We start from the raw sequence: 11,834 nt of genomic DNA on the forward strand, positions 1-11,834 counted from the left end.
ACCAACCTCATAAAGGGCGTGGTCCACCTCCCTGAAGCTTGGGGTATACAAGGGCGTGTCAGTGGTCCACCTCACTGAAGCTTGTGGTATAAACGGGCGTGTCCGTGGTCCACCTCCCTGAAGCTTGGGGTATACAAGGGCGTGTCAGTGGTCCACCTCACTGAAGCTTGAGGTATACACGGGCGTGTCCGTGGTCCACCTCACTGAAGCTTGAGGTATACACGGGCCTGTCCGTGGTCCACCTCCCTGAAGCTTGAGGTTCACACGGGCGTGTCTGTGGTCCTCCTCCCTGAAGCTTGAGCTATACACGGGCGTGTCCGTGGTCCACCTCCCTGAAGCTTGAGGTTCACACGGGCGTGTCCGTGGTCCACTTCCCTGAAGCTTGAGGTTCACACGGGCGTGTCCGTGGTCCACTTCCCTGAAGCTTGAGGTTCACACGAACGTGTCAGTGGAGCCCGGCCTTGTCTGTGGATTACGCTGGATGGCTAACTGGTTCAGCAGTGCTATATTCTGTACCAAGGTGGTAATGTGTATGCTGACAGTTTCCCGTTCCATGTGACCTGACTGTCGGCGCGTCAGGACATGTTCGGTGTGCAAATAATCCTCGGTCCTACATGTGATTGTAACTTGCCATTTGAGTCGCCTCCCAGTGGATGTCCCATCCCAGAAGGCTTGCATCCGATGTCAGTGAGGGGTGGAGTGTGATGGGTGTATCAGTGAGGGGTGGAGTGTGATGGGTGTATCAGTGAGGGGTGGGGCGGTTGTGTGTGTATCAGTGAGGGGTGGGGTGTTATGGGTGTATCAGTGAGGGGCGGGGCGGTTGTGTGTGTATCAGTGAGGGGTGGAGTGTGATGGGTGTATCAGTGAGGGGTGGAGTGTGATGGGTGTATCAGTGAGGGGTGGGGCGGTTGTGTGTGTATCAGTGAGGGGCGGGGCGGTTGTGTGTGTATCAGTGAGGGGTGGAGTGTGATGGGTGTATCAGTGAGGGGTGGGGTGTGATGTGTGTATCAGTGAGGGGTAGGGCGGTTGTGTGTGTATCAGTGAGGGGTGGGGTGTGATGTGTGTATCAGTGAGGGGCGGGGCGGTTGTGTGTGTATCAGTCAGGGGTGGGGCAGTAGCGTGTTTATCAGTCAGGGGTGGGGCAGTTGTGTGTGTATCAGTGAGGGGTGGGATGTGATGGGTGTATCAGTGAGGGGTGGGGGGGTTGCGTGTGTATCAGTGAGGGATGGGGTGTGATGTGTGTATCAGTGAGGGGCGGGGCGGTTGTGTGTGTATCAGTGAGGGGTGGGGCGATTGCGCGTGTATCAGTCAGGGGTGGGGCAGTAGCGTGTTTATCTGTCAGGGGTGGGGCAGTTGTGTGTGTATCAGTGAGGGGTGGGGTGTGATGGGTGTATCAGTGAGGGGTGGGGCGGTTGTGTGTGTATCAGTGAGGGGTGGGGTGTGATGTGTGTATCAGTGAGGGGCGGGGCGGTTGTGTGTGTATCAGTGAGGGGTGGGGCGGTTGCGCGTGTATCAGTGAGGGGTGGGGCAGTAGCGTGTTTATCAGTGAGGGGTGGGGTGTGTTAGGTGTATCAGTGAGGGGTGGGGCAGTAGCGTGTTTATCAGTGAGGGGTGGAGTGTGATGGGTGTATCAGTGAGGGGTGGGGCGGTTGTGTGTGTATCAGTGAGGGGTGGAGCAGTAGCGTGTTTATCAGTGAGGGGTGGAGTGTGATGGGTGTGTCAGTGAGGGGTGGGGCGGTTGTGTGTGTATCAGTGAGGGGTGGGGCAGTAGCGTGTTTATCAGTGAGGGGTGGGGTGTGTGTATCAGTGAGGGGTGGAGTGTGATGTGTGTGTCAGTGAGGGGTGGGGTGTGATGGGTGTGTCAGTGAGGGGCGGGGCGGTTGTGTGTGTATCAGTGAGGGGTGGGGCGGTTGCGCGTGTATCAGTCAGGGGTGGGGCAGTAGCGTGTTTATCAGTGAGGGGTGGGGGTGTGATAGGTGTATCAGTGAGGGGTGGGGCGGTTGTGTGTGTATCAGTGAGGGGTGGGGCAGTAGCGTGTTTATCAGTGAGGGGTGGAGTGTGATGGGTGTATCAGTGAGGGGTGGGGCGGTTGTGTGTGTATCAGTGAGGGGTGGGGCGGTTGCGCGTGTATCAGTCAGGGGTGGAGCAGTAGCGTGTTTATCAGTGAGGGGTGGAGTGTGATGGGTGTGTCAGTGAGGGGTGGGGCGGTTGTGTGTGTATCAGTGAGGGGTGGGGCAGTAGCGTGTTTATCAGTGAGGGGTGGGGTGTGTGTATCAGTGAGGGGTGGAGTGTGATGTGTGTGTCAGTGAGGGGTGGGGTGTGATGGGTGTGTCAGTGAAGGGTGGGGCGGTTGTGTGTGTATCAGTGAGGGGTGGGGCAGTAGCGTGTTTATCAGTGAGGGGTGGGGTGTGATGGGTGTATCAGTGAGGGGTGGGGCGGTTGTGTGTGTATCAGTGAGGGGTGGGGTGTGATGGGTGTGTCAGTGAGGGGTGGGGTGTGATGGGTGTGTCAGTGAGGGGGGGGGGGGGTGTGATTGATATGTCAGTGAGGGGTGGGGTGTGATGGGTGTGTCAGTGAGGGGTGGAGTGTGGTGGGTGTGTCAGTGAGGGGTGGGGTGTGATGTGTGTATCAGTGAGGGGTGGAGTGTGATGTGTGTATCAGTGAGGGGCGGGGCAGTTGTGTGTGTATCAGTGAGGGGCGGGGCAGTTGTGTGTGTATCAGTGAGGGGTGGGGCAGTTGTGTGTGTATCAGTGAGGGGTGGGGCGGTTGTGTGTGTATCAGTGAGGGGTGGGGTGTGATGGGTGTGTCAGTGAGGGGTGGGGCGGTTGCGCGTGTATCAGTCAGGGGTGGAGCAGTAGCGTGTTTATCAGTGAGGGGTGGAGTGTGATGGGTGTATCAGTGAGGGGTGGAGTGTGATGTGTGTGTCAGTGAGGGGTGGGGCAGTAGCGTGTTTATCAGTGAGGGGTGGGGTGTGATGGGTGTATCAGTGAGGGGTGGGGCGGTTGCGCGTGTATCAGTCAGGGGTGGAGCAGTAGCGTGTTTATCAGTGAGGGGTGGAGTGTGATGGGTGTATCAGTGAGGGGTGGAGTGTGATGTGTGTGTCAGTGAGGGGTGGGGCAGTAGCGTGTTTATCAGTGAGGGGTGGGGTGTGACGGGTGTATCAGTGAGGGGTGGGGCGGTTGCGCGTGTATCAGTCAGGGGTGGAGCAGTAGCGTGTTTATCAGTGAGGGGTGGGGTGTGATGGGTGTATCAGTGAGGGGTGGGGTGTGATGGGTGTGTCAGTGAGGGGTGGGGCGGTTGTGATTGTATCAGTGAGGGGTGGGGCAGTAGCGTGTTTATCAGTGAGGGGTGGAGTGTGATGGGTGTATCAGTGAGGGGTGGAGTGTGATGGGTGTGTCAGTGAGGGGTGGAGTGTGATGTGTGTATCAGTGAGGGGCGTTGCGGTTGTGTGTTTATCAGTGAGGGGTGGAGTGTGATGTGTGTATCAGTGAGGGGTTGAGTGTGATGTGTGTATCAGTGACGGGTGGGGCGGTTGAGTGTGTATCAGTGAGGGGTGAAGTGTGATGGGTGTATCAGTGAGGGGTGGAGTGTGATGGGTGTATCAGTGAGGGGTGGAGTGTGATGTGTATGTCAGTGAGGGGTGGGGCAGTAGCGTGTTTATCAGTGAGGGGTGGGGTGTGATGGGTGTATCAGTGAGGGGTGGGGCGGTTGCGTGTGTATCAGTCAGGGGTGGAGCAGTAGCGTGTTTATCAGTGAGGGGTGGAGTGTGATGGGTGTATCAGTGAGGGGTGGAGTGTGATGTGTGTGTCAGTGAGGGGTGGGGCAGTAGCGTGTTTATCAGTGAGGGGTGGGGTGTGACAGGGGTATGAGTGAGGGGTGGGGCGGTTGCGCGTGTATCAGTCAGGGGTGGAGCAGTAGCGTGTTTATCAGTGAGGGGTGGGGTGTGATGGGTGTATCAGTGAGGGGTGGGGTGTGATGGGTGTGTCAGTGAGGGGTGGGGCGGTTGTGATTTTATCAGTGAGGGGTGGGGCAGTAGCGTGTTTATCAGTGAGGGGTGGGGTGTGATGGGTGTGTCAGTGAGGGGTGGAGTGTGATGGGTGTGTCAGTGAGTGGTGGGGTGTGATGGGTGTGTCAGTGAGGGGTGGGGTGTGGTGGGTGTGTCAGTGAGGGGTGGAGTGTGATGGGTGTGTCAGTGAGAGGTGGGGTGTGATGGGTGTGTCAGTGAGGGGTGGAGTGTGATGGGTGTGTCAGTGAGGGGTGGAGTGTGATGGGTGTATCAGTGAGGGGTGGAGTGTGATTGGTGTGTCAGTGAGGGGTGGAGTGTGATGTGTGTATCAGTGAGGGGCGTTGCGGTTGTGTGTTTATCAGTGAGGGGTGGAGTGTGATGTGTGTATCAGTGAGGGGTTGAGTGTGATGTGTGTATCAGTGAGGGGTGGGGCGGTTGTGTGTGTATCAGTGAGGGGTGGAGTGTGATGGGTGTATCAGTGAGGGGTGGAGTGTGATGTGTGTATCAGTGAGGGGCGGGGCGGTTGTGTGTGTATCAGTGAGGGGCGGGGCGGTTGTGTGTGTATCAGTGAGGGGTGGAGTGTGATGGGTGTATCAGTGAGGGGTGGAGTGTGATGGGTGTATCAGTGAGGGGTGGAGTGTGATGGGTGTATCAGTGACGGGTGGGGCAGTTGTGTGTGTATCAGTGAGGGGTGGAGTGTGATGGGTGTATCAGTGAGGGGTGGAGTGTGATGGGTGTATCAGTGAGGTGTGGAGTGTGATGGGTGTATCAGTGACGGGTGGGGCAGTTGTGTGTGTATCAGTGAGGGGTGGAGTGTGATGGGTGTATCAGTGAGGGGTGGAGTGTGATGGGTGTATCAGTCAGGGGTGGGGCGGTTGCGTGTGTGTCAGTGAGGGGTGGGGCGGTTGCGTGTGTGTCAGTGAGGGGTGGGGCAGTTGTGTGTGTATCAATGAGGGGTTGGCAGTAGCGTGTTTATCAGTGAGGGGAGGTGTGTGATTGGTGGGGCAGTGAGGGTTGGGGCAGTTGTGTGTTCATCAGTGAGGGGAGGTGTGTGATTGGTGGGGCAGTGAGGGGTGGGGCAGTTGGGCGTGTGTCAGTGAGGGGTGGAGTGCGTTGGGTGGGTCAGTGAGGGGTGGGGCGGTTGGGCGTGTGTCAGTGAGGGGTGGAGTGCGTTGGGTGGGTCAGTGAGGGGTGGGGCGGTTGCGCGTGTGTCAGTGAGGGGTAGGGTGCGGGGTGTATATGGAGTGAGTGTGTCAGTGAAGGGGATGGGTGGAGCAGGGTGGGTGGGTGTGTCACTGGGGGGTTTAGGTGTGGGCGGTGTGTCAGGTGATTTGTCGTTTTGCTTGCTTGTCAGAGTAAGGACATGTCTTTGTTTTGTGTCGTACGAATTGGCAAATGGCAATGAGGGGTTTAGTCTACGTGACAAACATGAAGAATGTCGAGACCTCTACGTGTATATCAGTCTGTTTGTTACCATATCCTGGAGATGCGACATCTCAGCATGTCACGACTATTTAACTAAGGCGACTTCTTGTCGTGAGAGGCGACTAACGGGATCGGGTGAATCAGGCTCGCTGACTTGGTTGATGCATGTCATTTTATCCCAATTTAGAGGATCGATGTTCATTATGTCAATCACTCGATTGTCTGGTCCATACTCGATGACTTACAGACCGCTCTCATACAGCTGGACTATTGCTGGGTGCGGCGTTAAACAACACACAAACAAACAACTCAACTACGTCTGTAGGTAATACGGGATGCAGGAACGGAATAAACTTATGACACACAAACATTCATCTGACAGAGAATCCCCTTCACAAACATGTTTGTCGGGGAGTATTTCGTCACACGTGTCCTTGATTTGATGTGATCTACGCATGCATGTTTGAAATGGGTGTATCAGTGAGGGGTGGAGTGTGATGGGTGTGTCAGTGAGGGGTGGAGTGTGACGGGTGTATTTCGTCACACGTGTCCTTGATTTGTTGTGATCTACACATGCATGTTTGAAACATCAGTTTGTGTCAACCTCTTCACCATGGTAACCAGTATCTCGAAATAACTGCAATATCTGAAGCAGATAGTGGACTAACAGAATATATTTCACAAATCCAGCATTCCGCCAGGGAGACATAACTAACAAACTACACATCCAGCTGCGAACACCACAGATCAAGTACTAGTATATGTAACTGCATGGAATGTCGTTACACGATGTTACTGGTGCACATGAAACACTGACTAAATAGATAACACGACAGACACAAGTCATGAACACACAGGGCGGTATGCATATATAACACAACAACATGCACGTACCTGTGCACTTCAGGCCGCAATGTTACAGGATGTCGAGCTTTCAGCAGGTTGAATAGTTCTATGACCAACAGGTGGTGTTGTATAATCAGAATTCAGCATATCGGTCGTTGATGGGGACATTAAATAATTCATTTGTTATTCATGCATATACCTACTGAAGCAAGCCTTGATGTATGTTAAATGGAAATACACTTTTGGTAGGACTTAGTATTTAATTATAAATGTAGTTTAATCTTGTTTGTTATTCAATGGGAAGAATAGACTTGCTGTTGTACGTTAGCTTCCCTCGTTTGTCAATAGTTAACTGGTCATTGTCAGCCGCCGTAAATCATGTGTTTGTTGTCAGTGAAGTTAGGCGATCAGAGCACAGCTGTTCTGCCGGGAACTCGATGGTTGTATAAAGGAGATAGCTCACTATAACATATAAATGGTAAAGGGTAATTAATTCGCATAAAGAAATCATAAATACGACGGAAGCCTTTTAGGGACACAAGTTTTCTTCTTGAAATTTCAAGATAGTAATTTGAAATTTCAAGATACACGCGTTAATATTTCAAGTTAAAATCTTATTATGTTAAAATTTAAAGATCAGTATTTTAAAATTTCAACTTTGTATAAATCATGAAATTTTAAAATATTTCTTGCAAGTTCAATTTCAAGATAATAAGTTGAAATTTCTAGTAATAATCTAAATATTGCAACTTACTATCTTGAAATTTTAACTAAGGATGTATCTTGAAATTTCAACTAAGTAAGAAAGAAAAGCAGACACTAAAAGACTCCGACGTTAAGCTTGGGATGGTAAAGCACCAGTGAAAAATAGACCGGGGCCAAGGGTTTACAACACCAAGCACAACCGTGTTGTATCATACCAGTTGACTCACGTGGTATACTGCCTTTGTTTCCAATGTCTGTTGAATCACGTGGCATACTGTCTATGTTTCTCATGTCTGTTGAATCACGTGGTACATTGCCTACGTTTCCCATGTCTGTTGAATCACGTGGTATACTGCCTATGTTTCTCATGTCTGTTGAATCACGTGATACACGGCCTATGTTTCTGATGTCTGTTGAATCACGTGGTATACTGCCTATGTTTCCCATGTCTGTTGAATCACGTGGTATACTGCCTATGTTTCCCATGTCTGTTGAATCACGTGGTGTATTGCCTATGTTTCCCATGTCTGTTGAATCACGTGGTACACTGCCTATGTTTCCCATGTCTGTTGAATCACGTGGTACACTGCCTATGTTTCCCATGTCTGTTGAATCACGTGGTGTATTGCCTATGTTTCCCATGTCTGTTGAATGACGTGGTACACTGCCTATGTTTCCCGTGTCTGTTGAGTCACGTGGTACACGGCCTATGTTTCTGATGTCTGTTGAATCACGTGGTACACTGTCTAAGTTTCCCATATCTGTTGAATCACGTGGTATTCTGCCTCTGTTTCCCATGTCTGTTGAATCACGTGGTACACTGTCTATGTTTCCAATGTCTGTTGAATAACGTGATACACTTTATATGTTTCCCATGTCGGTTGAATCACGTGGTACACTGTCTATGTTTCTGATGTCTGTTGAATCACGTGGTACACTGTCTATGTTTCTCATGTCTGTTGAATGACGTGGTACACTGCCTATGTTTCCCGTGTCTGTTGAGTCACGTGGTACACGGCCTATGTTTCTGATGTCTGTTGAATCACGTGGTACACTGTCTAAGTTTCCCATATCTGTTGAATCACGTGGTATTCTGCCTCTGTTTCCCATGTCTGTTGAATCACGTGGTACACTGTCTATGTTTCCAATGTCTGTTGAATAACGTGATACACTTTATATGTTTCCCATGTCTGTTGAATCACGTGGTACACTATCTAGGTTTCCCATGTCTGTTGAATCACGTGATACACGGCCTATGTTTCCCATGTCTGTTGAATCACGTGGTACGCTGCCTATGTTTCTCATGTCTGTTGAATCACGTGGTATTCTGCCTATGTTTCCCATGTCTGTTGAATCACGTGGTACACTGTCTATGTTTCTCATGTCTGTTGAATCACCTGATACACTGCCTGTGTTTCCCATGTCTGTTGAATCACATGGTACACTATCTATGTTTCCCATGTCTGTTGAATCACGTGATACACTGTCTATGTTTCTCATGTCTGTTGAATCACCTGATACACTGCCTCTGTTTCCCATGTCTGTTGAATCACATGGTACACTATCTAGGTTTCCCATGTCTGTTGAATCACGTGATACACGGCCTATGTTTCCCATGTCTGTTGAATCACGTGGTACGCTGCCTATGTTTCTCATGTCTGTTGAATCACGTGGTATTCTGCCTATGTTTCCCATGTCTGTTGAATCACGTGGTACACTGTCTATGTTTCTCATGTCTGTTGAATCACCTGATACACTGCCTGTGTTTCCCATGTCTGTTGAATCACATGGTACACTATCTATGTTTCCCATGTCTGTTGAATCACGTGGTACACTGCCTATGTTTCCCGTGTCTGTTGAATCACATGGTACACTGTCTATGTTTCCCATGTCTGTTGAATAACGTGATACATTTTATATGTTTCCCATGTCTGTTGAATCACATGGTACACTATCTAGGTTTCCCATGTCTGTTGAATCACGTGATACACGGCCTATTTTTCTGATGTCTGTTGAATCACCTGATACACTGTCTAAGTTTCCCATGTCTGTTGAATCACGTGGTATTCTGCCTCTGTTTCCCGTGTCTGTTGAATCACGTGGTACACTGCCTATGTTTCCCATGTCTGTTGAATCACATGGTACACTGTCTATGTTTCCCATGTCTGTTGAATCACATGGTACACTATCTATGTTTCCCATGTCTGTTGAATCACATGGTACACTATCTATGTTTCCCATGTCTGTTGAATCACGTGATTCACTGCCTATGTTTCTGATGTCTGTTGAATCACGTGGTACACTGTCTAAGTTTCCCATATCTGTTGAATCACGTGGTACTCTGCCTCTGTGTCCCATGTCTGTTGAATCATGTGGTACACTGGCTATGTTTCCCATGTCTGTTGAATAACGTGATACACTTTATATGTTTCCCATGTCTGTTGAATAACGTGATACACGGTCTATGTTTCCCATGTCGGTTGAATCACGTGGTACACTATCTATGTTTCCCATGTCTGTTGAATCACGTGGTATTCTGCCTCTGTTTCCCATGTCTGTTGAATCACGTGGTATTCTGGCTATGTTTCCCATGTGTGGTGAATCACGTGATATTCTGCCTCTGTTTCCCGTGTGTGGTGAATCACGTGGTACACTGTCTATATTTCCTATATCTGTTGAATCACGTGGTATTCTGCCTGTGTTTCCCGTGTGTGGTGAATCACGTGGTACACTGCCTGTGTTTCCCATGTCTGTCGAATCACGTGGTATTCTGGCTATGTTTCCCATATGTGGTGAATCGCGTGGTATTCTGCCTATGTTTCCCATTTTGTTTACACACGTGGTATTCTGCCTCTGTTTCCCATGTCTGTTGAGTCACGTGGTATTCTGCCTCTGTTTCCCATGTCTGGTGAATCACGCGGTATTCTGCCTATGTTACCCATGTCTGTTGAATCACGTGGTACACTGGCTATGTTTCCCATGTCTGTTGAATCACGTGGTATTCTGCCTATGTTTCCCCCTGTCTGTTGAATCACGCTGTATTCTGCGCATGTTTCTCATTTCTGTTGAATCACCAGGTATTTCCCATGCCTATTGAATCACGTGGTGTACTGTGCATGTTTCCCATGTCAGTTGACTCACGTGATATTGGACCATTGGACTAGAGGTCCTACACTGAAGTTTGGGGTCCTTCTGTAACAACACTGACCCATTGGACTAGAGGTCCTACACTGAAGATTGGGGTCCTTCTGTAACAACACTGACCCATTGGACTAGAGGTCCTACACTGAAGCTTGGTGTCCTTCAGTAACAACACTGACACAATGGTCTAGAGGTCCTACACTGAAGCTATTGGTCCTTCTGTAACAACACTGACCCATTGGACAAGAGGTCCTACACTGAAGCTTGGGGTCCTTCTGTAACAACACTGACCCATTTGACTACAGGTCCTACACTTAAGCTTGGGGTCCTTCTGTAACAAACCAGTAACAAAACATCCTTGACAAAACTGTGTGCGTTCAACTACAAGATGTCAATAATCAGATATAGGATGAACACTTTCAAATTACCTTGGAGAAATATTTGATGTCTACTATTTCCAGCATATGCTGTGTTTATTATAGGATTATAAAAATTATCATAATTTAGTTATATGATATAAGATATGATAAGACGATATCGATATCGACAATGTAATATAGGAGTAAGACAAGGATGCATATTAAGCCCTTTCCTCTTCTCTTTCTTTGTTCACAAATTAGCCATGTAATAATAGTGAGATATTGTACTTTCTACGATTGATATATAAGTCTTTTTACTGCTGTTTGCTTTTGTCATTGTTGTGTTTTCTTGCACCATAACTGGATTACAACATCAAATTTATGTATTAGAGCAGTTTTGTAAAAAAGTCAACATGGAAAATAAGGCATTTGTGTTGAAAACGGAGCTATATTACCAATACGGGAGAAATGATTTCATAAATACAAAGTACTAGATGTTACAAAATACAAATATTTCTCACTAAACTTTCATGAAAACTACATTCAACAAAAGCTGCTGTCCAGGCGAAAATCTGCATAGGCATTCTTAAGAAAATCGATAACGTTAGTGACGAAAGCTTTAACTGATTTTTTAAAGATTTTAGTTTCAAAAAGTAATTCTTTTCTGTTAAATGGTGCTTATGTATGGAGTATGACAAGTTAGACCATGCGTCTCACAGATGTCTGTGGAGATGAACAGAATGGTGTCGTGCCTGATGAATGTGGTAGATGACCACTGGCTGTATGTGTACAGGTTGAAGTCATATGGTATTGGGTAACATTAGTACGTACGTCTTCTTATAAATATCCAAGAAAATGTTAAGAAATGTTGTCACTGTATGACAGTTCGGGAAGCGGGTCTCATCTGTCAAGAAATATATTAAAGAACCTGCATTTGACCATGTTAAGTCAGAAAGGTAGAATATCCTGAACAGTTTCTTAGCATGGTCACTCAATGACTAAAGGATGGGTATATACAGAAATGAAACCATAGTTATATCACCATAATGTAAATACAATGTAATGCTCAAGACGAAATTAAGAACTAAAAAATATCTTTGGAAACCTCTCTTGCACTAAAGAGTAGAATGTCTTTGTCCATATAAGATGCTTATCGCATACTCTTAACATTTGACAGGTAAGATACACACAGGTATTCAGAGATCTTGTGCAATAAGCTGGAAGTAGAAGACGACCCATCTTGTCTGTGTGTGTCCAGTATAGGATCACTTGTGTCCTGAATATGTATCGCCTTACATGTACCAACCACCAAATATTTTCAAGTATTTTGGACTGATGTCTTCTGAAAAGAT

The 11,834-nt window shown here is 48.3% G+C and overlaps 1 protein-coding gene across 1 annotated transcript; it reads left to right on the forward strand.

The window, feature by feature from the left end:
- Positions 1-7,479: 7,479 nt before the first annotated feature.
- LOC139477885 (uncharacterized) lies at positions 7,480-11,300 on the forward strand (the record flags this gene model as incomplete). Its single annotated transcript, XM_071260316.1, has 5 exons — positions 7,480-7,550; positions 7,734-7,888; positions 8,552-8,564; positions 9,294-9,552; positions 11,202-11,300. Coding segments are annotated over 5 exons (597 nt in total), but the record flags the coding sequence as incomplete, so codon positions are not given.
- Positions 11,301-11,834: the final 534 nt, after the last annotated feature.

The sequence above is a fragment of the Haliotis cracherodii genome, unplaced genomic scaffold, assembly GCF_022045235.1.
Source record: "Haliotis cracherodii isolate W230 unplaced genomic scaffold, xgHalCrac1.p SCAF_37, whole genome shotgun sequence".
NCBI lineage: Eukaryota > Metazoa > Mollusca > Gastropoda > Lepetellida > Haliotidae > Haliotis > Haliotis cracherodii.